The sequence below is a fragment of the Temnothorax longispinosus genome, chromosome 2, assembly GCF_030848805.1.
Source record: "Temnothorax longispinosus isolate EJ_2023e chromosome 2, Tlon_JGU_v1, whole genome shotgun sequence".
NCBI classification, from domain to species: domain Eukaryota; kingdom Metazoa; phylum Arthropoda; class Insecta; order Hymenoptera; family Formicidae; genus Temnothorax; species Temnothorax longispinosus.
Genome location: NC_092359.1, coordinates 13,530,564 through 13,554,654, shown reverse-complemented (window position 1 = coordinate 13,554,654; position 24,091 = coordinate 13,530,564). Strand labels below are relative to the sequence as shown.

The 24,091-nt window shown below is 37.0% G+C and overlaps 1 protein-coding gene across 2 annotated transcripts in view; it reads right to left on the bottom strand.

Moving 5' to 3' along the window:
- The window catches only part of LOC139808063 (uncharacterized), a 49,055-nt gene extending 26,520 nt beyond the window's left edge, over window positions 1–22,535 (bottom strand). For both annotated transcript variants that reach the window (XR_011730778.1, XM_071769684.1), the window contains exon 1: window positions 20,762–22,535. Coding sequence is in view for 1 of the 2 variants with exons in the window: in XM_071769684.1 (XP_071625785.1) it covers window positions 20,762–21,674 (913 nt within the window). In the remaining variant the exon portion in view is untranslated. The remainder of the gene's footprint in view (window positions 1–20,761) is intronic.
- Window positions 22,536–24,091: the final 1,556 nt, after the last annotated feature.

The following is a 24,091-nucleotide window of genomic DNA, read 5'->3' as shown; positions in this document are numbered from 1 at the left end:
TGAATCGTATCATTTGCATTGCGAAAAATTTATCCGTTAGGATCTTCGCGGCTGAAACTGACAAGTTAATAGCTGGATAGCGCAGGGACTGCTATATCCTCTAGACATCTGTACGTTTCCCATATTTTTTGCCGGCCGGCTGGATTCTCAATTGCGGCATTAGAGCTGACAAAGTAATCGAGAAGTAGGTTAAACGCATCGACCGGGTAGTATCGCAATCGACCAATGAATCATTACATTTAATGCTGTCGATACTCAAGTACCTGCGACTTTGGATTAATAAATGAGTATCTTGATATCCGGAGGGACCGACCGATTCATACCAACAGTATTAATTCCATTTCCATCGCGAGAGAATCCATCATATAATCTTCGTAGATGATTTTATAGACCTATTCCATTCCGTATGTGGCCTTCCGTCACGATGGCATATAAGTCACGTTTTTCTCATTTTAAGAAATCAAAAGATTCATGCGAGAAGATGATTAAACTCGCGGCTTAATCATTCATTTTATTTGTCACGTTTTGTCTGAGATCGAAGAAAGAGATATAAAATTTTTTAACAAAATTAATTGAGTGGCATATCTCTTCGAGTATACATATATATATATATATATATATATATATATATATATATATGACTTCACGTCATTGTTTTGCTCAACAACTCATTTCTCGTTGTCACTCCTCGAAATCGCGTTCTCGCAGAAGAATCGCGAAACGAATGCCTTAATAAACACGTCGCATACACGGGCATGTGGTGTTTAAACAGAACGCGCTTCCACGTGCGGGCGCATTCTTGCGAATCGCGCGGCGAAGGTTGATTCTTGATGGGATCAAAGCCTCACGCGTGTAAATAGACGCGTTAATCGGCGCTATTCCAAGGTGGCGATAACGTAGTCCTCGTTCCATCTAATCCGACGTAATTCGCATAATCCATGTAAATCCTGGTGAATGAACTTGAAGAAACGCAGCATCACAAGTGCTTTACTTTTTTTACACACGTTTACAGAATAATAATAATCATATTATATATATAGATATTCTGCATAATGTTTCTGATATTTCTATGATGTTTCTGTAATGATCGTTTAAAATAAATTAATATCTATTATGTAACTTTGATTATACATATATGTATATTGATAGGCCTTGTATATGTATAGGAGCATTAGTCGTGCTGGCGCCTCACCATTTGCATGTACAATTCTTTCTTTCATTCTTCTTTATGTCTCTCGTTGCTACAAAACTTATTGATTTTGAACATTAACAATAAAGATTATTATATTTTATTAACCGACTTCAAAAAAAGGAGGTTCTATATTCGGCCTTATATGTATGTCCACGATTTTCTCTAAAACTACTGGACGGATTTAAATGCGGTTTTCACTGTCCTATAGAGTAATCCTCCAGGAAGGTTTTAGTACATTATATCAATTTATTAAAGTATATTTCGATTGCAATATATTAATCTATCTGTTAAATCTTACACCTGCGATATACAATGTATTTTTTACTGTTATTTTACACAACACAGAGGGTGAACCCAGATAAATGTAAATTTACGTTGAATTACACGAGCGGGTGGTTCTCTGCAGGTACACGGCCGGTGCTAATTACAGCGACGGAATAAAGGATCATTAGCGGTGCGCTCGTGCGTGAAGTGATCGCTATTTATATGGGTAATGAATAGTAATGCGATGACTCTTACTGCGACCGTGCTCGGCCGCGATTTTGAATGCGCGACATATGTTGCATACCGTGACTATGGCCCGCAACTGTGAGGTAACAATCGCGTTTCGCTAATAATTAATCAGCTAGCAGAACGGCTAGAATTCTCGCTTAACGACGCGAAAAAAGTGCGCAAACAGTGCGCAAACGTGATAAATAATTATACCCGCGCTTTGGTAATTCATGATCGATGGCAAACAGAAATTGTCGAAAATGTATCGTAATAAGGAATATTATTATTCATCCATCAGGGAACAATTGCTACCGTATTTTAATCATTATATTTCAATTACGCAGTAAAAAGATTTGTGTTAAATATAACATAAATCACATGTCTCAAACGGTCTACTCAAATTTTTGTGTTAATTTAACATAATGTGAATATGTCAAATTATGACACAAATATTATGTTCATAATTTAACACAAAATAAAGAAAAGTTTGATGATATGTTAACAAAAATTTTTTGTACAACAGACATCTGTATAATGTTAAATATTATTGAAAAACATGTTAATTTAACATTTTTGTACGTACAATAGACATCTGTATAATGTTAAATATAAATGAAAAAGATATTTTTTAAACAAAATTACATTGTTTTTATGTTAATCTTACAATTAAATATAAAATGTGTTATTTTAACATTTGATTTACTTAAATATGAATTTAACACAAAAAATCAGATAACATGATCAAAATTAGTTAAATTAACACATAAGTGTATGTTACATTTTTAACACAAAAACTTTAACAAAGTCCATTTTTAACAAAAATACACAAAAATTTTTACTGTCTACGTATTATGTATTCAATTCAATTTATAATATTTTTTTTATTATTTTAAGATCCTTAAACGAGCGTAAATATAGAAGATTACAATCATTTAAAGGACCTTGTATTCGAAATGCTTCACGAAGGTGGGCGATGCGCGATCGATCCGCGATCTCTATCGATCCCGTGTGGCCGGATCGCGGACGGGCGCTTCGTCGTTAGCGGTTCCCTAGGAACTTCCTAGACATCGCCTGGAGCGACACGCTTAACTCGTCCATTGCCGTGCGGCGGGGAAGCTGAGAAGGGGGAAGGAGAAGAAGAGAAGGAGGAAACCACGACAACAACGAGGACGACACAGCGCGGAGGAACGAAGAGGCGAGTCGGACGGCCTGTAATTACGGGAAGCTTGTGCTGCGGCTTTCGCAGCTGAGACGCCCAGAGCGACTCGAAATTACTCAAAAATAAGACCAAATGGTAAACGTATCAAATTATATCCCCTCCTCCCTCCGCGCGGCCTACCAAGCTTCCCCCGGGTCTTGTCTCTTTCTCTCCTCTCTCTCCCTCTCTCTCTCTCTCTCTCTCTCTCTCTCTCTCTCTCTCTCTCTTCCTCTTTGTCTCTCCTTCATTTCTCTCTTCCTTTCTCTCTCTGGTACCGCATTTTGCCAGCAAAAACCACTCACGCGCGCTTAACGCATCACACTAATGTGTTTTTAATTGTCGCTAAGCGTGCAACGAGATGTCGACGATCGCGCACGAAACCAACCGACCGACGCGACGCGACAACGCGTCGCGAAACAGGTGAAAATGTAAATAGGGAAAGGTAGATACGCCGGCGTTTGATGAGCTGTGTTAATATATCCGAGAAGAAAACAAACCTCGAAAGAGGTTGTTCTTAAAAAGCACAGCGTTATTAAATTTAAAAGAGATTGCGAATACATAAATAAAATAGCGTCAAAGACTGTCAAACATCACCCTCTCGTTCCGAAACCCTAGATCTCTCTTCCTTATCGGAAGTCAAAGGTCCATAAATCTCAATGGAATTACGACGTGATAGCACGGCATTTTACTGATTGCTCGACTTTATTATTTCTCGTGGCTACCGTAATTACAGTGGCGATCGTCGAACTTTTTCACGAAGGTAATTTCATCACATATCTGAAATAATTAACCGTGACGCTATTAATTATTCGAAACCGATCTATTTAATTCCGTTTGCTCTCGGATAATTTCAAACTGGCAACTGGTCGTAAATATATAGCGAGTCGAGGATTGCGTGGGATGAAGAGTTAATCTCATAACGGGAAATTAATTGAAAGTTGGGCCAATAGTTAACTCAAGGTGGCAGGCAGCCTTGAATGCTAGGGCCACGATAAAATTCTTCGTCACCTAACACATCTTTGCGAGAAGATCTTCAAGTAAACTTATGTAAATATATAATAAAAACTTATATAAATAGCATTGCGCAATTAACTATGTATATACGTAATTACAATAGGAAGCGTGTGTGAGACATCTTTCATATCTAATATCTTATACAAAAGTGATTAATCGCTCAATACCGCGATATGATAAAAGTCTACATCTTCGTCACGTCTACTTCCGTCCATTAGGTAATATTCCATTAATTAAGCTTTATATAATAGTCACGACAACGTGTTGCCTTAAGTATCCTCATCATAATATCCCGTAAGGTCACAAGCGCGCCTAAGAATCCACGCATAAATTAATAAAACATTCGACTCGCGCGGCAATTTACGAAACGACACCTTCCGGTTGCCGAAGCGGGGCGTTTAACGATTTTTAACGGCCCGCGATCGATCGAACGCGGGCGGCGACGCGGTCCTTTGATTTCGCTACCGGCAATTTGCGAGCGGAATAGAAATGACGCGAGGAAATCCCATTTCCTCCGCGACAAAAGGGGTGATTGGCACGTCGTAGTCGTAAAGTCCGCCTCGGTGCAAGCAGCCGCGACAGGTTTTACGAGAGCGGCTATTTAAAGCATAATCGAATTCGCTAATGGCGATTATTAGCGCCAACGCGCTTGCACGTGCGGACTTTCGCGGCGCGGGCGAGTCGACAATCCCAAGATTCGGTATCACGAGATACTACGCAATGAAAAATCTAAAAACAAACAAATAGCTTATTCCTGCCAGTAAATAAATTCAAAACAGAAGTCGTTTTTGTTCGACCCGACTAGCCAAATAATTAACTTGTTATGTTATGTTAAAACAACTTGTATGTTGTGAACTTAAATAAATTAATTATTTGGCCAGTCGGGTCGAACAAAAACGACTTCTGTTTTGAAAAATCTAAAATCAAACAGTCAGAGGTTATTTACCTTTTCAGCGTGTAATAGCTTTATTTGTTTATTTCGTATCATTTGTATATGTATTTATATAATAGAGGAAGTTGGGGTAATGTGAATTATCCTGTGAAGATAGCTGAACTTTGTTTTCGTAGAGTTGTAATGCCAAATGTTTGTTACAACGTGTTTCTAACAAATTTTGTTTATTTATAGTGAGTTTAATGTTATAGCAAAATTTTTGAAGGTAGATTTTTGTAGGGTAACTTTGAACCATGTTGGGAAAAAGGTGAACCACTTTATTTATATCTTGCAAAAGAATCATTTTTCTCGTATTTTAAGGCATATTAACAATGAAATAATCTATAATAATTATTGTATTATATATTTATTATATTCTAATATTACAAACTCTAAATTTTGTGCTCTTTATAACAATGTCATACAAATATATGTAACATGTTTGAAACTTTTACTCACATAATATAATATACTTATAACGTATACTCATCATAATATTATTACTCTTGAAAGAAAAAAAACAATAGAATATAAAATGCAATACTTATAAAAAATATTATACAAACTATCTCAAAATTATTCGATATCGCTAGTTTTACCTTGTTATCGTACACAATAGAAATATACACCATATGCCACTTGCTAAATAGACAACATTTAAGTTCTATCTTAGTTTTACATGCAACAAAAAGCGATTAAGAATTAAGCTGTGAAGCAGATTGACTGCAAAATAACAGTTTATAAGCTTAAGCTGTAAGCGATACACACCAAATCTTCAGGTTTAATTTTTAACTTTATGACAAGTTGTGCCATGCTGCCACTTTCTACGTTAGATTAGGGAGCCAATAGCTATAGTAATTCCATTGCTGTCCGTCAGGTTGCAATACTTAATATTCTAGATATCGTGATGGTTTATGTTGTCCACATGGTTCGCGTTAATCCAACTAGTTCCTCTATAATGATTATGTGCGAGTACGAGTCACTCTTACAATAAAAAAAAATTGCTTATACGAACTAAATTTGTATAGTTGTAGATTTGATTGATTCAACAATTATTAAGTTGCATTAAAAAAGGTATATGTATAATAGTTTATTCATGTCAACCATTAAAATTTTTTAATCAAGAATTAATTAATTTAACTAATGTTTAGTTGAACGTATCGGATTAAATATTTTAGTTGGCTGAAACATATTTTGCGTTTTTCAACATTTTTTTTTCTCATTGTCAGTAAACACGTGCTTTATTTTGCACAACGGTAGAAATATTTTACGGACCATTTGCACGGTCACCTTCGATAAAAATGCTCATAACGAGGCTATTACACGCTGAAAACGTAAATAACTTCCGTTTTACACCTTCACACGCCATTTTTGCAATCGCCGTATAGGAGCGTAAACAAAAGAACGATAATCACCGAAATATTTATATACGCGCTTCGCCGTAACAACTCGTGTCGCGCAGCTCCATATTCACGAAGGTTTTTCGCGAACACTGTCATGTACTTGCATAAAACGCCTCGGTTTAGCGATATATTATGGACCGCGCGATTACACAGATAATAGCGCGATAATGTGAACAGCAACCTGCTCTCTAACCCGTGCCGTAAAGCGCGTAGGCTACCATTTGAAATGTAAATAGAGTCCATAACTTCTTGGATATTACGCAGCAAGAAGCGTGAATTATATGTATCTAAAAATAATGTTATAATTTAAACGCAATATCTTCTGTTGCAAATCAACTAAGTCGCGATTATGATTAATCGTGCAAATTACCAATTAAATTGGCTAAGTCTTTTTCTGTCTTTTTTGCACAATCAACTCGATATCACGAACGTCAAAGCGGTCTAAGCAAAAGCGGACTGTATTCATTTTTCGAATCTAGACTTTTATATCAATTGTACGAGCAGGATTGCACAAATGGTATTAAATTACTGAAATCGCAATTCAAGATAGTTTCGATACATCTGCGAAAATTTTTGAAAAAAAACTATCTTATAAGGTGACAACTGGGAAATTAAATAACTGTTATTTTATAACTTTTACTAAATATAGCTATTGTATTTTGTAATAAGTGGACGTAATGTAGTAAATTAAATACTACATTGTAGAAGAAATCTGTTGTTATTGAAATACTCAATGCAAAAGAAAGGTAAGACTTTAGTATATCACTCAAGTCCGATTTTGATTAAATTTTGTAGGTACGTAGTATTCACTAAATGTAGTTACAAGCAGAGTTGCGGAAATACTTAGTTTCCGAGAAAATAAAATTTTAATTATTCGGTTTAATTAACGTTTTTCAAGATTTTGATATGGAAAAATAATAAAAATTTAATAATATTTTATATTAAATTATATACCATATAATAGATGTGTGTAATACAAAAAAAATATAATTATTAGGCTACTAAGATCCAAACTTGAACCGTAAATGGCATTTTATTCTAATTTATTTGCATATCATAACAGTCGTATATTTCTCTTATTATTATTAATAATATTTTGCTGAAATGTTTTATTTTATTAGTGTATTAGAGAACTATACTTATGTATTAAGTTGATAAAATATCATTATAAAAAAAAAACAAATCAAAGAAGAAATCATTTTCTTACATATTTCACACTTTAAGCACCAAGCGGTGTGGAATGGACCTCGCTTCGCGTGGAAAGTTGGAAAGTAAGTGGAAACTCATGTGGTTATTAATTACTTTTATTAATTACTTTTGATAAACAACGAGCGACAAGATAAAGAAATGTAACAAGAAAATAAACTGTGGTGAGATGATTATAGTAAAAATACCATGCGCGACTCTGTACGAGTCGCAATAATAACTTCACGAGTACTTATGTGATTAGGGGAGACCGGGGCTCGTTGGCACCGTTTTCACAATTTCGGCATTTAAGTTTTCAACAACTAATTTTCATATGATTAAAACAGTACTAATATGATAGAGAGAACCTTTCTCTACATTTTCGTGCCAGGAACGCTGCTATATACTGTATATAGTTTCTTTGTAATAAGTGAAATACGAACATGCTGCATTGTAGCCAGCTTGCTTCGATATAGTAGGGTAAGTTGGCTCTGCGACAAAAGTCTATGTTAAATTAATGAAAACTTTATAGAAACACAAAACGGGTAACAGATATACATATATGTACTTCTGGATGAAAATTGTATCTTTTAAAGTTATTTTGTAATGATCAAATAGCAAAATGTTGTTGCAGAAAAACAATTGTAAACTATTTAGATGTAGCTTATTTTAGATGTAGCTTTCTTCAATATAAAAATATTAATATAAATATATATATCTAGCTTCTATCAGCATTGTAGATAGCAAATCACATACACAGGTCTCACGCGCGCGGCAACAACAAGTCAAGCTAAAAGCGTGCCTTAATATGAGCCAACATACCCCATCCCTAAATACGTTTGATTTCAGTCATTTTATTACAACAAATTACTGTTGTTCCTCAAAATAACATGTTGTATAGTAACAGAAACTTTTCTTTTAACTAATAATACGTCACTTTGATTTACTTTTCAAGCTGAAGAACATTAATACGATATTTTGAAACGCTCGAAAATTTACTTGCCACCTCTTGAATCAGAGTTTTCTCTTTTTCTATTGTAATACTTATTTGATTTAAATAAAACTTTTAGAAAAGTACTTATGTCATAAAAGAGATATTTTGTGATAACTTTTCCATTGTTCTTTTGCTATAAATACATAAACGGAACGCATTGCCAACTTGTCCCTTGTACCAACGAGCCCCGGTCTCTCCTAATGTCTATTTCTACCAATATAGATTAACTTTAATCTCGGGTTAACTTACTTATTATCCTTTTCTAATTCTTAAGACTAGAAAAAGATAAAAAATCAATTAAACCGGGATTAATCTACATTGGTAGAAATAGACATAATTCGATTTTGGTGGTATATAGCGTCGATCGTCTGTTGAGAGCGTCGGTAAGGGCAATGAATCTTGTTGCTAAATTTGTTTATATTATATTTAGTCGGCGCGGCCAAGCGCTCGCGAGAAAGCGTGTTTGCCCACGCACAGTTAATTAGTGTGGTGCCGGACTACCATCTTAGGCCCAGTTTCACAAGTGTCGGTTAACTTTTATCTTAGATTAACTCACTCTTCGTCTCTTTCTAAGGGGGATTTAGAAAGAGACGAAGAGTGAGTTAATCTGAGGTTAACAGTTAACCGACACTTGTGAAACTAAGCCTTAAAGAGGGACACGCGGCCAAAATTTCTTTGATTTCTTGTTTTTTTCATTAAATTTTGACAATATTATACATACAATTTCCTAATACACTAATAAAATACATTTTAGCAAAAATTTTTTGAATTTTTATTTTGAATTCTTATTATTTTCAATCTTGAAACATGTTAATTAAGCAGAATAATTAATTAAAATTTGATCTTCTTGGAAGCAAGGCATTTCCGCAACTCAGCATTTGTGACTTCGCTTATACATTTAGTGAGTAGTACGTATATCTGCAAAATTTCATTAAAAAATTGGACTTGGATAATATACTAAAGTAAAGTCAAAAGAAATACATACATGAATTTGTAAAAATCAATATTATAAAAAAAGGGTTAACAATTCGACTGGATGCTTGGTAATATGTGTGTTTTTTAAATGAATGTGTTTGAACACGTACGATAATATCGATATAATCGAGATACTTTTGGAAACTATTAAATATACTTTCTAACATTAATAATTATAACTATGCCTCCAAAGAATTTCAGCTAAATTCTTTTTATGGAAATAGCCTCTCAGATCTTCTGAGCATATATTACTGAACATGATGCAACCAGCCAAAAATATTTATTTTTACAAGTTCATAATTATATATTCTTCTCGCCATACAATACGTGTAAATAAAAAATGATGTGTCTCTGATGAAGAGATTTATTATTTTTATTAGCACGTAATGCGAAATAAATGTACAGTATTTAATTCATTTGGTTTAGTCCATTTATTTAAAAATAATTATTTATAAGAATTGTTTAAAATAACTTTAGTTTCAGCAACTTTCCTTGTTATACTGTTTATATTATATTAATAAAAAAAAAAGGACAATATAATAAAAATCTCAGAAAAAATTAATAGGTTTTAAATTCGTGCACAAGTTTTGCTCGCAGAATCATGGGCAAAACAAGAAAAAAAGGTGAAAATTTATTAACTTTCTGAGAATTTATTATATTTTTTCTTTTCTTTCCACTTATTAATATAATATGTAGTTAATGTAGTATAATATGTATATATCATTTCAAAATATATCTCAATACCATGTATCTCCATCAATATTGTATACCTATTACATCCATGTCAAGTATATTAAAGTATCTCTACATCTCAATTATTCTGAGTTAATATGATTTAAATAATTTAATACCAGTTATAATTCTGCTCGTAGGTACATAGTAAAAAATAATACGTACTTTTAACAGTTTTTACATGTCCCAGAAAATCCAGCACTCTAAATTTTAAGTTAAAATGACTCATTCATCGTGTGTTAAATGTTGACAAATTAGAAATGTTAATTAATTGACACTATACTTTACATTTATATTTGTTCTTTTGACTTTATTTTTCAAGTTATTTTCATCAAAAAATATACACATGATATTAATTATTTTACAAATTTTACTTGAATTATGTGTAATAGAAACATTTAATTTTAGTAAATTTAATTATTTTGTGTGTCAAAGTTTACGATTATTTACTTTAACTTTTGTTTATGTGTTAAAATAACTTCAAGACATGTTGATTTTTTAAAGTAATTGTGTTACAAGAACTCAAAATAATATTCAATTTCTAAATGACATATATAAAGTGTTAAGTTAAGTTATCACGTTGACATAAATGTAACACATGAAAATGTTAGAAAAAAATAACATAGCTGTTGTATGTTAATTTTACATTGAAATAATAATCAAATCTTGGTAACACAAGAAAATTTTAACTTATCTCTCTAAATTTTTTGGAGTGAAATTTTCACTCTAAACATGGAGTTACTGACCAGTTCACTCAAAAAGAGTGAATATTCGCTCCAATAGAGTGAATTTATTTACTCTAAGGTAAAAAGAGTTGAGTTTCACTCTGATTTTTAAAGTGAAGTTGTTAGAGTGAAGTTGTCACTCCAAATTTCACTCCAACTTGAAGTGAAATTGCCTTCCCGCTTCCCGCTTCGAGTGAAGTCATCACTCCAAACTTCACTCCAACTTGAAGTGAAATCGCCTTCCCGCTTCCCGCTTCCCGCGTGTTCAATTGTTCCTGTGTAGAAATTTGTTAGGGATGGCCTTACATAACATAAGGCCCCGATTATTTACGAATATATTTATGAACACAAAATTTCATAATGATCCGGCACTGGTTTCTGACATTCACCCGACATTAAGAAATATTATATCATATATCTAATTCAAAATTTTATTACTCTTTTTAAACTGAATTTGTTTCTTAAGATAATTTTTGAAAAATTATTTATTTGCGCTGGTTGTGATATATGTAGACCATATATACACGCTTACATCAAATTAAGAAGTAGCCTACCACGTAAGGCAGTTGGCTCACGATGCAGAGGTCCCGAGTTCGAATCCCACCAAGGTAAGTGTGTTTTTCAAATACGAGAAAATATTTATAATCATAGACAGCATCTTAAGAAACAAATTTAGTTAAAAAATAGTATTAAAATTTCGAAATAAATAATTTTTTTTATGTCGGGTGAATAATTATTCAGTGAAACATGTCACTCTTTCCAGAGTTGAACAATCACTCCAAGTAAAAAGTGAATAAGCACTCTTTCGCAAAGTGAAAATTCGCTCTATTTAGACTGGCAGTATTTTCATTATTCGTAAGAGTGGGATCTCACTCTTTTGGAGTGAGATTCCACTCCAAGAAATTTAGAGAGATGGACCGCTATGTACACACAATTTTTTACTGTGTACCTACAATCAGCAATAATCCAAGTTTGAAAATTGCGAAAATAATCCGTGTTGGAAAAAAAATCTTTATAAAGAAAAATCTTTAAGTAATCGATAATTAACCTTTGAATGCCATATTATTTTCCTCGAATGGTCCTAAAATACCGAATTTCAGGTCAAATAAAAAAAAATTGTCATAAATCTTCATTAACTTTTGTCATAAAATTTTTTAACCTTTTTTTCAAATATGATTTTAAAATCATGTTTAGCACACCCAAAAACTCCTAAACGTACTTTGTTTCAGCTATCAATTAATTGTAAAACTTAATATAACAAAATATATCTTACACTGACAATGAGAAACCTATTTTAGTTGAACTAAATGGGTTTTTCAGTGTATGAGAATATTCGAAATTTTCATATTTCTGATAGCCATATCTTTTTTCTGACGCAACATTTTGTAAAACAAACTTGAAAATCGTGTTTAGCACACCCAAAAACCCCTAGTTACACTTTGCTTCAGTAATAAAATTACTTAGCGGCTCTAATATAATAAAATATTTCATAACGAGAAAATGCATTTTCGCGGAACTGAACGCAAAGTCCCAAAATGACAAAAATTCTCGTCATCGGCACTCAAAGGCACATCGCTTAATGTAAAGCGAGATTTGGATATAATCTCTGGAATAAATGCTCCGGTTTGGAAGGGTTGAAGCGGCGAATGGGGATTAGAGAATTTCGCTTGGCCGGTTACACCGAAAACCCGTGTTCCGGGCCGCGGACGTACGCACAATAACGATAAATGGCGTAAGTAAGTGAATGATTATTCTTTAATTGCACGTCAGCAAAATACACGTATGGGCGTTAGCCCCGAGCTTGATATCCGATACCGGATATCAACGATTTCTCGCGCGGCCAGCCGGCGTAGAAAATCGCGAGAGGCGCGCGTGCAATTAGCGGCGCGGTATGCGCCCGCCGAGCAGATTGTTGACAATGGTATCACATTTCCGCGGGGAGAACCAACCGTTGGTTAAGGATCGTTAGCAGAAATGACGTTTACATCCGCGAGAAATCGCGGGATCGAGAGAGTCGCAGAAATCTCTGTTATTATTTAACACTCAGGCACACTCAGGCTATCTTGTCGCTTGCATTAGTCCCCGCGTTCGTGATAACGTTCAATTAAGCTCGTGGAATTGCAAATGAAAATGATCCGGCGTCGTTTCATAAACGAGTAAGAGACTTACTTCTTTGCGCTGCAAAATATCCTCGTTACCTCCGTCGCATAACTCTGCCTACTTTCTACGATAAAAGTGCGCGATGTATATGTCATTACACTACTGCCGGATGCAAATGTAAATTTTAGTTATTAATTGTAGAAGAGAGAGAGAGAGAGAGAGAGAGGGGGGGAGAGAGAGAAAAGAAAAGAATCATATATTAATCACAATTACAAAGGTTTTAAAAATTGTGTTACTGTTGAACGAAATTCCCACGTACATATCTTAGAAGAGATATTAATTTTAATTGCGCAAAAATTTTCCCTAGATATTAATTTTGACTGCGCAAAAAGTTCATCAAGCGATATTTATTCTTCCATGAAATAACTCGCGTCATATCGATACTATGAGGCCACGAACATTGGTAGCCGCGGGGAATATGCAATCACCGTCGTCGGCCTCCGTCAATTTATTTGCGTACCCGTGTACTCTCATTGAGAGATACGCAATGCATAGGTAGCCCGATCACCTGCGTATTCATAATCGCATTCCCGCATGAAAAATCGACGACGAAGCGTCAGTGTGTATTACCATTGCGAGAATATTCAAATGCACAACACGTGCGGTGGTAGCTAAACTAAAAATAGTGCCGATTAGAATACTCTCATTCCAGGCAACCAAAAACTAGTTATATTTACAGTTCGGAACAAAAACTATATAGTTGATCGAGGCATTGCTACGATTTACGAAAGAATTGGACGAGAAGTGTCGGAAGATCAACGACAAAGTGTCGATATATGGTGTCTCGATAATCGAAAAATAGTATTCTCTTTGTGAAAGAAAGGCCTGCAACAAAATTCACAAAAGAGAAATACGACTAGAATCGGGAAAGAGAACATTTACGTGACGTGTAACGAAAAAAGGGAACAGAGGGCACACCGCCAGCTATTGTTAATGGACGTCCCGTAGCGAAAAGCGTCCCAAAGCCATAGGGGTATAAACGGCCCTTAAGTAATACTGATTAAGTCGTTATTGAACTTTTCGATAGCTTTCTGGCGATGAGGCGGAAGCTTTGTACATGATACGCTTGTCAGGTAAGAAAAGTCATTTGTGTCAGAATGTATCTGAAGCATATTTCTTAAAAGGAACGACATTTTAGAACCAAACAATATAAACTCGATATTAATGGCTCATAAGCCAGTAGACTCAATAGATAATAAACTCCAAAATGATGTGATTCCAAAAAAGTTATACAATAGATATCTATACACAGAATTATTGCGCAACGTAAGAAAAAAATGAAAAAATATTGATTATATTATCAATTCCAGAGATGATTATGCGCGATGCTTCACATTATCTTTACATTATTTTACATTAGAGGAAGTGCGGGTAATGTGGAATAGTGGGGTAATATGAAATATCACGATGATATCTAGCCTATTAAGTTACAACCTAGCGGACAGCACTGAAATTACTAGCTGCTGAACTACTAGACTGCTAATTTCTACGAAATACATGACTCTAAAAAGTATGTACAGAACTCGCATGCGTATGCGTTGTGTAAATAATATGGCAATTACATCTGATTAGTTGAATTTCAAACAATTATATAATATAATAATATTATATTATAATTTATAAAATATAACAATATTATATTATAATTTATAATATAATAATATTATGTTATAAATATTATAGACTATTTAATTATTAATATGCATTGAAATATAAGAAAAATTATTTTTTTTGCAATTAATGAAGTATTCCGCATTATCCGATCTAGTCCACATTACCCTTTCAAACTCTACCTTCGATAGAATTGATATAACACTAAACTTATTATAGATAAATGAAATTTGTTTGGAACAAGTTATAACAAATACATGGCATTGCAACTCGTTGACAGTAAAAACTGAATTCAGTTATCTTTAATAGTTTTTAAGTTATCTTGAACAAAACTTAGAGTATTCCACAATATTTGCACTTTCTTTAGTACATTTCAACATTTTTAATTTCCATATTATTGATGTTATGATGTTATGAATATACTCTCGCATTTTAACGTTTACAAAATATATCGTTTGCGAATGGAATGAGAGGAATGTTCACCTGAAGTTTTCCATCATACTCACTCAATTACCATTTCTCGACGTATTACTACCATATAGATATCATTTCAATTATCCGCATTTGCATGGGAGCGAAATTGCACAACACTGTTAGCCGTAATGACAGATCCAGATACACACGCATCGATCCTTTCCGCGAACGTTTCTCCACTACGGGAACACTTTTTTCTCTCTCGCGGCGTATTATAAGCATAACCACAGTCCCGTCTTTTGTGTCTCTCTCGCAAAAACAAAAGAAAAGAAAAACGCAGGCTACTTAATAAGCCTCGGAGATCAATCTGTGGAATAGCCGCGCGGAGAGTGGTTTCTTTTCCGCTAATAAGTATGAACTTTCCACAAGCGTTATTGGCACGAGTGTGGCATCCAGCGGGATACTACACGCAAATCCGTGTATATTCACAATCGTGTCTTTTTCGAGTCTGTGAATCTTCATTACAGGCAATTAGAGTCGCGCCGCGATCGCGGTGGTCATTCACGCGGGATGGTCATTAAGACGTCCCGCGAGTCGAATTTTCAAAAGCAAGCACGGAAAAAACACGCCGAATGCAATTTGCCGTCAGTGATGATTAGTATCGGCGAAAGGATGGACATGCAATCAAAATAACGTGAAAAAGCAAATTATTTCCTCGTGAAATGACGAGCGACAACCATCATGTGGCGGAAAAAACCGAGGGAGCTCGTGGATTTTTCTCGTACGAGGAACGAGGAATCGTTTCCTTCGGCCACGTGCCATGCGAATTGCCATTAGGATACCGCATGCGCGATGCGAATCCTGCTTGCAAAAGCTTCTGCCAACCGATGTTTAGCGTTGAGCACTATCAAGTAGGATTTGCAATCGCGTTGTCGACTAAATGCGCCGTTAAACATAGCATTGTTTTCGCATCGGCGATTAGATTCTTCTCAAGGATGAGAGACTGCCTGTTATCTAGAAAATCTCGGATGTAATTGCAACGGTAATACCTGCCGGCGTCGACAGTGGAATGTTCTCTACCGTATTTAGCGATTGATTGGGTAAACGGAGATTGAAAATGAACTGTGAATTAACTGCGAGTTAACTGAGATTACATGTTACAACAGATAAAAAATTGTTGCTCTTTAAAGTGTTTAAGTGAGAAACGTTGTTTAATATTTTCTCGGTATGAGAGACTTTGATCACTCTAAGCAGAGATTTAAAGTATAATGTTAATTCAAAATTTCTTATTTACCACTGCTTCCTCAAATATCACGTCCGAATCACACAGCTTTCACTTCTCAATGTGAGAAAGTCCATTTTTAAATCATTGCTTGAGAAATGTGATACATCAGATAGATTATAAGACTGCACTTTAAATGTTACGTCGGCGGACGGAAAATCTTTTAAGCACGTGTCAGACGACAAATTATCAATAAAATTACATAATTTGTGTAATCTTATTTCAAATCTCACTTGTAAAAAAAATTGTGTTATTTTCGAGAATTTCAAAATCAGACAATAAATAACCAACATGAATTCTTGATATTAATTCACGGTAAGGCCCACCTCCCTGATGCTGGCGCATGTTGACTGTCAATTCATAATCAAATAATGTACAGCTCATAGATTAGTGACACTTAAGGAACCGAGGTATTTATAAATTTTTTCATCCGATAAATGTACAGAGGCAGGATCTTTATGTACAGGTGATAATTGAAGTAAATCTCTCTAAATAAAAAAATATGTTTTCGATCAAACCATCCATCATAATCTTATTTTCATATTTAACGCAGAATAAAAGTTATTTTGCAACAGCCGAGATTTAATTCGCGATATCGGTGTCGGCTTTAAAAAATCTGTGCAGAAGCGGAGCGGCGAAAAAACCGCCAGGAGCAATTAATCGTTGCGGTAATGTCCGTCAACGTCTAGGATGGTCGAGCACAGGAGATTCAACGACGAAGTTCTCTTTGCGCCATTAAGAGCCTTTAAAGACGTTGGCAGGCAGAACTGAGGCGAAATAGGCTAGAGAAAATAATCAAAAACTCGCTTATCGAGACGTCTGCGCGTTCGCTCGCGCACGATCGACCGTGTATTCGTACAAGATCGCCCGTGCGTGTATTCGAATGTACGCGTGTGCTACGAAATAGTGAGAGAAGGGAGAATCTCTCGCTCTTCTCAACAGTAATTACCAATATTGACTAATTGCTAGATAAGCGGCTGCCTCTTCTACGTGACTGAACCTCCGATCGGCTACATCGAGGTGCGTCCCGGTGCTCTTGTTGCATTGAAACCCGATCGCCGCGCGAGATTTCGCGCAATTTCTAATATATAGGAGATATTTATTACAGCAATGCGCGTAACACTCTGCCTTGAGTACGCGTTATTGTGTCAACGCTTCAACACGAATAATCGCTGCAAACCGAAAAAGCCGATAAGAAATATCTTAATTGATATCTGAAGAAAAGTCGCTTAGATAGCTTAGAACTTCCAAAAGCATAAAACTCTTTGTGGAATTTAGATGAGTGTTTATAAGAAAAAAGAACTACCGAGAGTACCGAGCTGCGCTGCATTTATTCCCCTAATTCAATTTAAAAACAAACAAAATTATTATGTTGATTGTATTAAACCAAAGTAGCATGAATAATATGTTCATTATTATTCGCAAAATGTGTAATATTATCTTATCTCTTTTTCTCTCCTGTCTCTTTTCTTCGCGTTTCTAATTCTGTTTTACGCTCTTCTCATAGTGGACCCTTAATTGTTTAAGAGCACTTGATTTTTTTAAGTATTTGAAACTATGAATTAAGGTTTATTTCTAGCAAAGCTGTGATGTTACGGATTACTTGCTTTCACCATTTCTTTTACATTCCTTTCTGTTAAATCGCTCTCAACAAGTTTACAACCCTTTTGCTACCCTTTTTTCTTGTAATATTGTCCCATCCGGCGTTCTTCAAGGATCAATCCTTGACGCTGCTTTCTAATACTTTCATTAAGCTATCATCTAACTGTCATTTTTATATGAGAACTAAAAGTGAACATTATTTTTTCTTCCTAAATCTTTCAGTCCTAAAGACTTATGCAAGACACGTTCACTTAACTTGAACCGTGATTTTTTTAATGTGTATCAAATTCTGATGTGTATTCTTCCAAATTCTTCTCGGTAATATCCAATTCGTTTCATAGATTTTTTCTTTTTCCTTTATTTCTTTCAATCCTTATGTCTCCATACACAATACTGTGTCTGCTTGAAAAAAATCAATTATTCCTACTTTACTGTTTTTCACTCGTTCTGTGAAATTCCTTGTACATATCATTTTTTATGATCATCGGATATTACTTTGAGCTATGGCTCTTTCACATGAAATGGAATAGCTGCATATGCGCACCATAAGACCGCCTGGACCAATGAACATCCAGCATAAAATATAGTCAAGACTTTTAACTAGGTGCTAATTGATACAGATGATCTTATGCTATGCATGTGCATATACAGATGTCATTTTGTGTGAGAGGATCCTTACACTTAAATTAGGCTAATGTTTATACTTATGTATAATTATCATTTTTCCAATTAATTCGAGGAAATTTCAGATTTTTTAATATTACATTTTGTCGCCTTTACCCATTATCTACCATTATCATAAAGAAAAAAGAGTTAGTCTTTAGAGACTAAGAAATGTGCGAAACGTCAAGGACTAATATGGCATTCGTTTGAAAGCTTTTCTCAGGGGAAACTAGTTTCGTCTCCGCAGATATATTTCTTTACCGAGTGGCACGCCCCGTATATATGCCGATTGCGGTAAATTTATGATAATCGTCTTCTCTACCTGCCGGGGACGTTCTGTCTTCTCCAAGCTTGCCTGCCTCTTGTGGCCTACCACGTAAGTAATATTAAACGGAGGCCTATGTTGTCTGATTGCCGGCCAGTGTATCTTAAGTAGTTTGTAAAAAGTTTGCTAAACAGACTCTATCTCTCTGTTCAAACTTCGAAAAAGGTTCGACAAACTGCCTTAGCCCTTAGCGCAAAATATACACAAATTGGTCAACAATCGTGCGCTTTAGAGCAAGAATAAAGTAGATTCGTAATTTGCAAACAATTTTAAAACCGATGTCTCTAAAATATTAATAACCTGTAATTCAAAATTGATGCTTTCTTTAAAATAAGAATCCAGCAATTAGTCAATTTTTAAATTTGTATTAAAAGTCATCGATTAAATTATTATCTGCCGCGCGGTAATAGATGTCTAATTGATCAATGAAATGTATTTATCAAATGGCCGAAGATAAGACGCCGATTACTATTGATTGTCTAGCGAACCTCCAATGAGACTCAAATTGATCTCCCGGCAGTGTCGCGTCCCCTTCGCGTCATAAACATTAAATGTCTCTTCGAGGTACCTCAGATTGTTCAATAATACATATTGGACGACAGAAATCGTTATCTCGGCGTAACCGATAAGCGGCATCATCCATCATAAAGTTGTGCATGCGTGCTTCAGCATCGCGCGAACGAAACGGTCGAACCGCGGGGAGCCGGAACAAGACGCCGCGAGAGAGCGAGAACTCTCTCGGGTGCGACGATATTTCTTCTGTTTCCCATTAATAGTACGAACGGCGATAGGCGCGTAATTGGATTGGCGGTTATATCAACGCGGGGAAATAAATTAATTACGACGCCGAGAAACGCGGGAAGCTATATGACACTTGTTTTGCCCGGCATAACGCGGCGTGGCGCGGCGTGGCGCGCGATAAGAAACGCCATACCAACAACATTACAAAATCCTACATTACGAAATACTTACGTAACGCAGCGATGCGCGCGCGTCAGTGTACAGGGATAATTATCAATATTGCAAATGGGACGCGCGACCGCGATCTCTCGATCGTGCGCCGATCGAGTTTCACTCGGCTTTGTCAGTTGACGGTATTTACATACGTCTCGAACGATAACGTTTGAAAAAAAATATGTGTCGATGTCCTTTGACATATCGGAATGGCATGAATACATATGAAACATTCAAAGCGGTCTCCGAGACAAATCGTTTCTCATTATGAATATTGTTATATTTTCTCTATGCTTACACATCGATCTCGCATGATTTGTGATAAGGAATGTGAATGGTATGGTTTATCTACTTGTATGACTTTCACGCAGATAAATTACTACGCGATAAACCCAATGTAAATATAATTACGTCTGCAAACCGAATTGCCGAAATCTTCAGACGCAGATTTAGAGTTGTGTGCTCACAGACATAATCGTTAAATCGAGGTCAAGTAAGTTTTCTAAATTGTTTGGCTCTTGAAGATGATCTTAGCTTCCAAATATAAACATTTCTCGGACAAACAACGATCTCTTTCATATTAAACAAAATAAATATTTTCACTCAAGTGACACTTGACACTCGCTAACGTCAACACGTGTAAATTCCAGTGAATTACACAAGTCAATCATTCGCGAAGGAAATTCGACTAAATATATAACGTATCTCATCTTTATTATTATACGTAATTTTTCTTTCATATCGCGTAAATCGCATAACGTCCGTTAAATTTCACGCGTTAAAGGACACATTAAACGTCTTTTGTAAAAAAAAAAACATAAATTGTTTCCAAACAGTTACCTGACTTCGCATGTCTAACACTAATAAGAATTATTATACTCAAAAGAGCAGAAAAGATGAAGGACATACCTCCAGGAAATCTATGCGGAAAGATTCTACCATGCCTTGACAGTAACCAAGGGTACAGGGGGTAGCTATCTCTAGGCTGTTGATGCGGATGAGGTGGCGGATGTGGCCCTCCGGGAGCCCCACCATGCGGATAAGGTCCATGCGGCGGCCCATGGGGCGACGCGCCGTGATGAGCTTGAAGTGCTACCGCGATATTCGCCGCCTGGAAATGCTGGGCCGCAGCCAAATTAGCGGCTAGAGCCAATTGCTGAGAGTGGTATTCGTTTTGACCAGCCTGCGGACCAGCGGGACTGTGACCACCGGGTAGTCCATACAGAGATTTGAGCTGTTCCGCGGCCATGACCGCGGCCGTCGCGGCATTAGATGGCGGGGCGAGGTAATTCGGGCTGGGCCTGACCACCCCTGGGGGCGGTTGGGGATGCGAGCCGATCGGTGAATCCCCGTGTGGTATCCTGTGCGGCGGGCTGGGGCTGTTGTTGGGCGTAGAGCCGCCACTGTGGCTGTGAACGGTTGTCCGTCCGAAGTCTAGATGCGTCGTCGCCGACAGGTGGTGATGCGGGTGACCGTGATGGTTAGCGCCGTGAAGATGATGGTGACCGCCGCCGCCGCTACCGATGATAGCGTGCGACGGTGTTCGTCGCGAGTTGGGATATGACTCGACGGAGGAACTCCTAGAGACGGGCCGATCGGAACCCTCGGAATGAGCACCGGGCGATCTCGTGGTGACCCGACGCGCTCGCGGGGAGGAGGAGCCCTCGACTATCTCCATCGGACTGCCATCGATTTCGACTCGCTGCTCCAGCCGGTCTGCCTCGCGACCACCTTGCCCGCCGCCGACGATCGAGTCGATACTGAAGCCGATCTTCGGCTTAGATGGCACCGGAACGATTGGCGTCGGCGCGAGCGGCATCATCGTACGATTATCGTACGCTTCCCAGGTGGACAACCCACTTTGAAAGGACCAACGGATCTGCGAGCGCTGAATCGTCGCTGATTAAGTTCGCCGCGTCATCGCGACCGCCTCGAAGTCGTCTTCTTCGAATCGATCGCACGACCTACGTCAACGGTAAACTTCTAGACGTATTTGCTCCCGATAAACGGTATTATATTGTCACTGGGGCACATCAACCCCCACCTGAAGATCTACAATTTTCAACGTCTGTATCTCTTCATACAATTCCCAGGGTGTCTCGATTTCTTGATTGTTTTCTTTTGTCCGGGAATATTAATTGCTTCTTCTCAACCACAATGATCATCGATGAAATTTGTTACTCCGAACACGTTGAATCGGCACCGATTGCCTCGACAGTCACTCGCGACGGACAATTAAGTCCCGGCCTCTTGTTGGCGCATCACTAGAATACGACGGATAGAAATATATCATGTACTCGCAAACTCGTCGTCCCGCAGGTGTCTCCAAATCACCCACCAACGTAACTCAACTGATGTAATCACGTCGTATAATCACGAATGCCGTCGCACTGGCTGGAGTCTCACGACACTCACTCGTACGTCACGTCTGACACTCTCCATCGACCTGCTCGCGCGACACGACTGGAGCCTCGACGCCCTCGACGAGAAACGCGACACGGAAGGTTGTTGTGGATAAAACGTCGAAAGGGGACCATACGTCGCGCGTGTCCTGTGAATTTCAGCTCTCGGTTAATACGAGAGCGAACACCGAGCGCCAGCTCTGACGGATGTTCCTGGCACGAGAGCTTGCTAGTGTTTGAGCAAATTACAGGCTAAACGAGGCGCTTGCCACGCCGTAGTGGGGAACCGCGTTCTGTTGGAGCAGGGCATCGAGTTATACGCCCCACCAGCTTATTTCTCGTCAAAGCAAGATTGAGCTCGCGAAGTGGGGAATGGGCGTTGCTCAAGTTACACACGCGAAGGCGTGCACTCGGATCCGATTGGCCAATTTGACGCGACGCGAAACCAGAGTTGGACACGAACGCGGTCCTGGCTACCACAGTTCCTGCGAGATACGTAGAAGCTGCAGTGGGGCGACGTATTAGTCGACGATGGGCGTTAAACTCACGTTTTTGTCGTGCGATGAAAATGAGTCGTTTAATTAATACGTCTGGCTCTCGCTCTCGCTCCCACCCGCGTTTTCCCATTTCTCTCCTACCGCCCCCCGTTCCGCCCCCCTTCCCCTTTCTCCTCCCTTTCCACTCCGCCCCGCGGGAGAAACGTGAGAGGAGCTATTCGTTCGTTTGTGGATTGTACGGCTTCGCTTGCTCCTTCGACTATCCTCTCTACTGGAGAGCAATAAAACTCCGCCAGGGATACAGGATTCGAATAAAAAGCTGTGAAAAGGTCAAAAGAGTAACAAATATCTAGAAAATCACCTCAAAACAAAAAGCATCTTTTTCTTTGTATATAGTAATTACCGTCTTTACATTCTTTGTACAATAGCCTTTTCAGTGAAAGATATTTTACGTGAAAATGGATATAATTAATGAATATTTAAATTAAGAAAAATGATTTTCCGCTACCGTTTTCGCTGTTGTTTACGAAATAATCTTATCTTAAACGGAAACTAACGGGAAAAAGATTGTACGATTGGTTACAAATTTAATTGTGGATTCTACCATTATGGCAGATTTACTTGGAAATTTCCACTTGTAGGACGAGTGAAGATGAGTTTTACTTAAAAATTGGTTTTCTCTTTTCGTTGTCAACACGAAAGAACATGTGAAAAGAAATGATAATAAAAGGTAAAAGAAAAGAATAAAAATGGAAAAAATAAATCCAGAAAAAAGAATAAAAATTTTCAAGCCTATAATCTCAGATATTGATATGTATTAAAGTATTCGTACTTTCTGTCATACTTTCCGAGAGGATTTTTAGGATTATCCTGTAACAGGTAGGCTATTCTGTATATATAGATTATATAGGACTACTATAACAATATCTAGAGGTCGAAGTCAGTGGGTGTCTTTTAAACCTAAGGTGTCTTTAACACGTTGCCTGTCCAATAAATTTTATATGTCTTACCGTCCCAGGTAGAACAGCAAATCATAATAAAATCAAAATAATGTCAAAGCGATGTCAAAATAGTGGCAAAACAATGATTTTTAGGTCACTTTGACATTATTTTGACATTATTTTGACTTTTTATTCTACCTGGAGTATAGACTACAGTAGAATTTTCGGTAAATCTACAAAAACTTACACAGCATGAATAACGTCGACTTTGACCTTGATATATGTTATAGAGAGTTAATTCTTAAATAAAATGCGATTTGAATCAGGTGGTGCTCTTTTATAGTTCGATATAAAAGTATAATTGTGTAGAACATTTTAGAATAATTTTTTTTTTATATT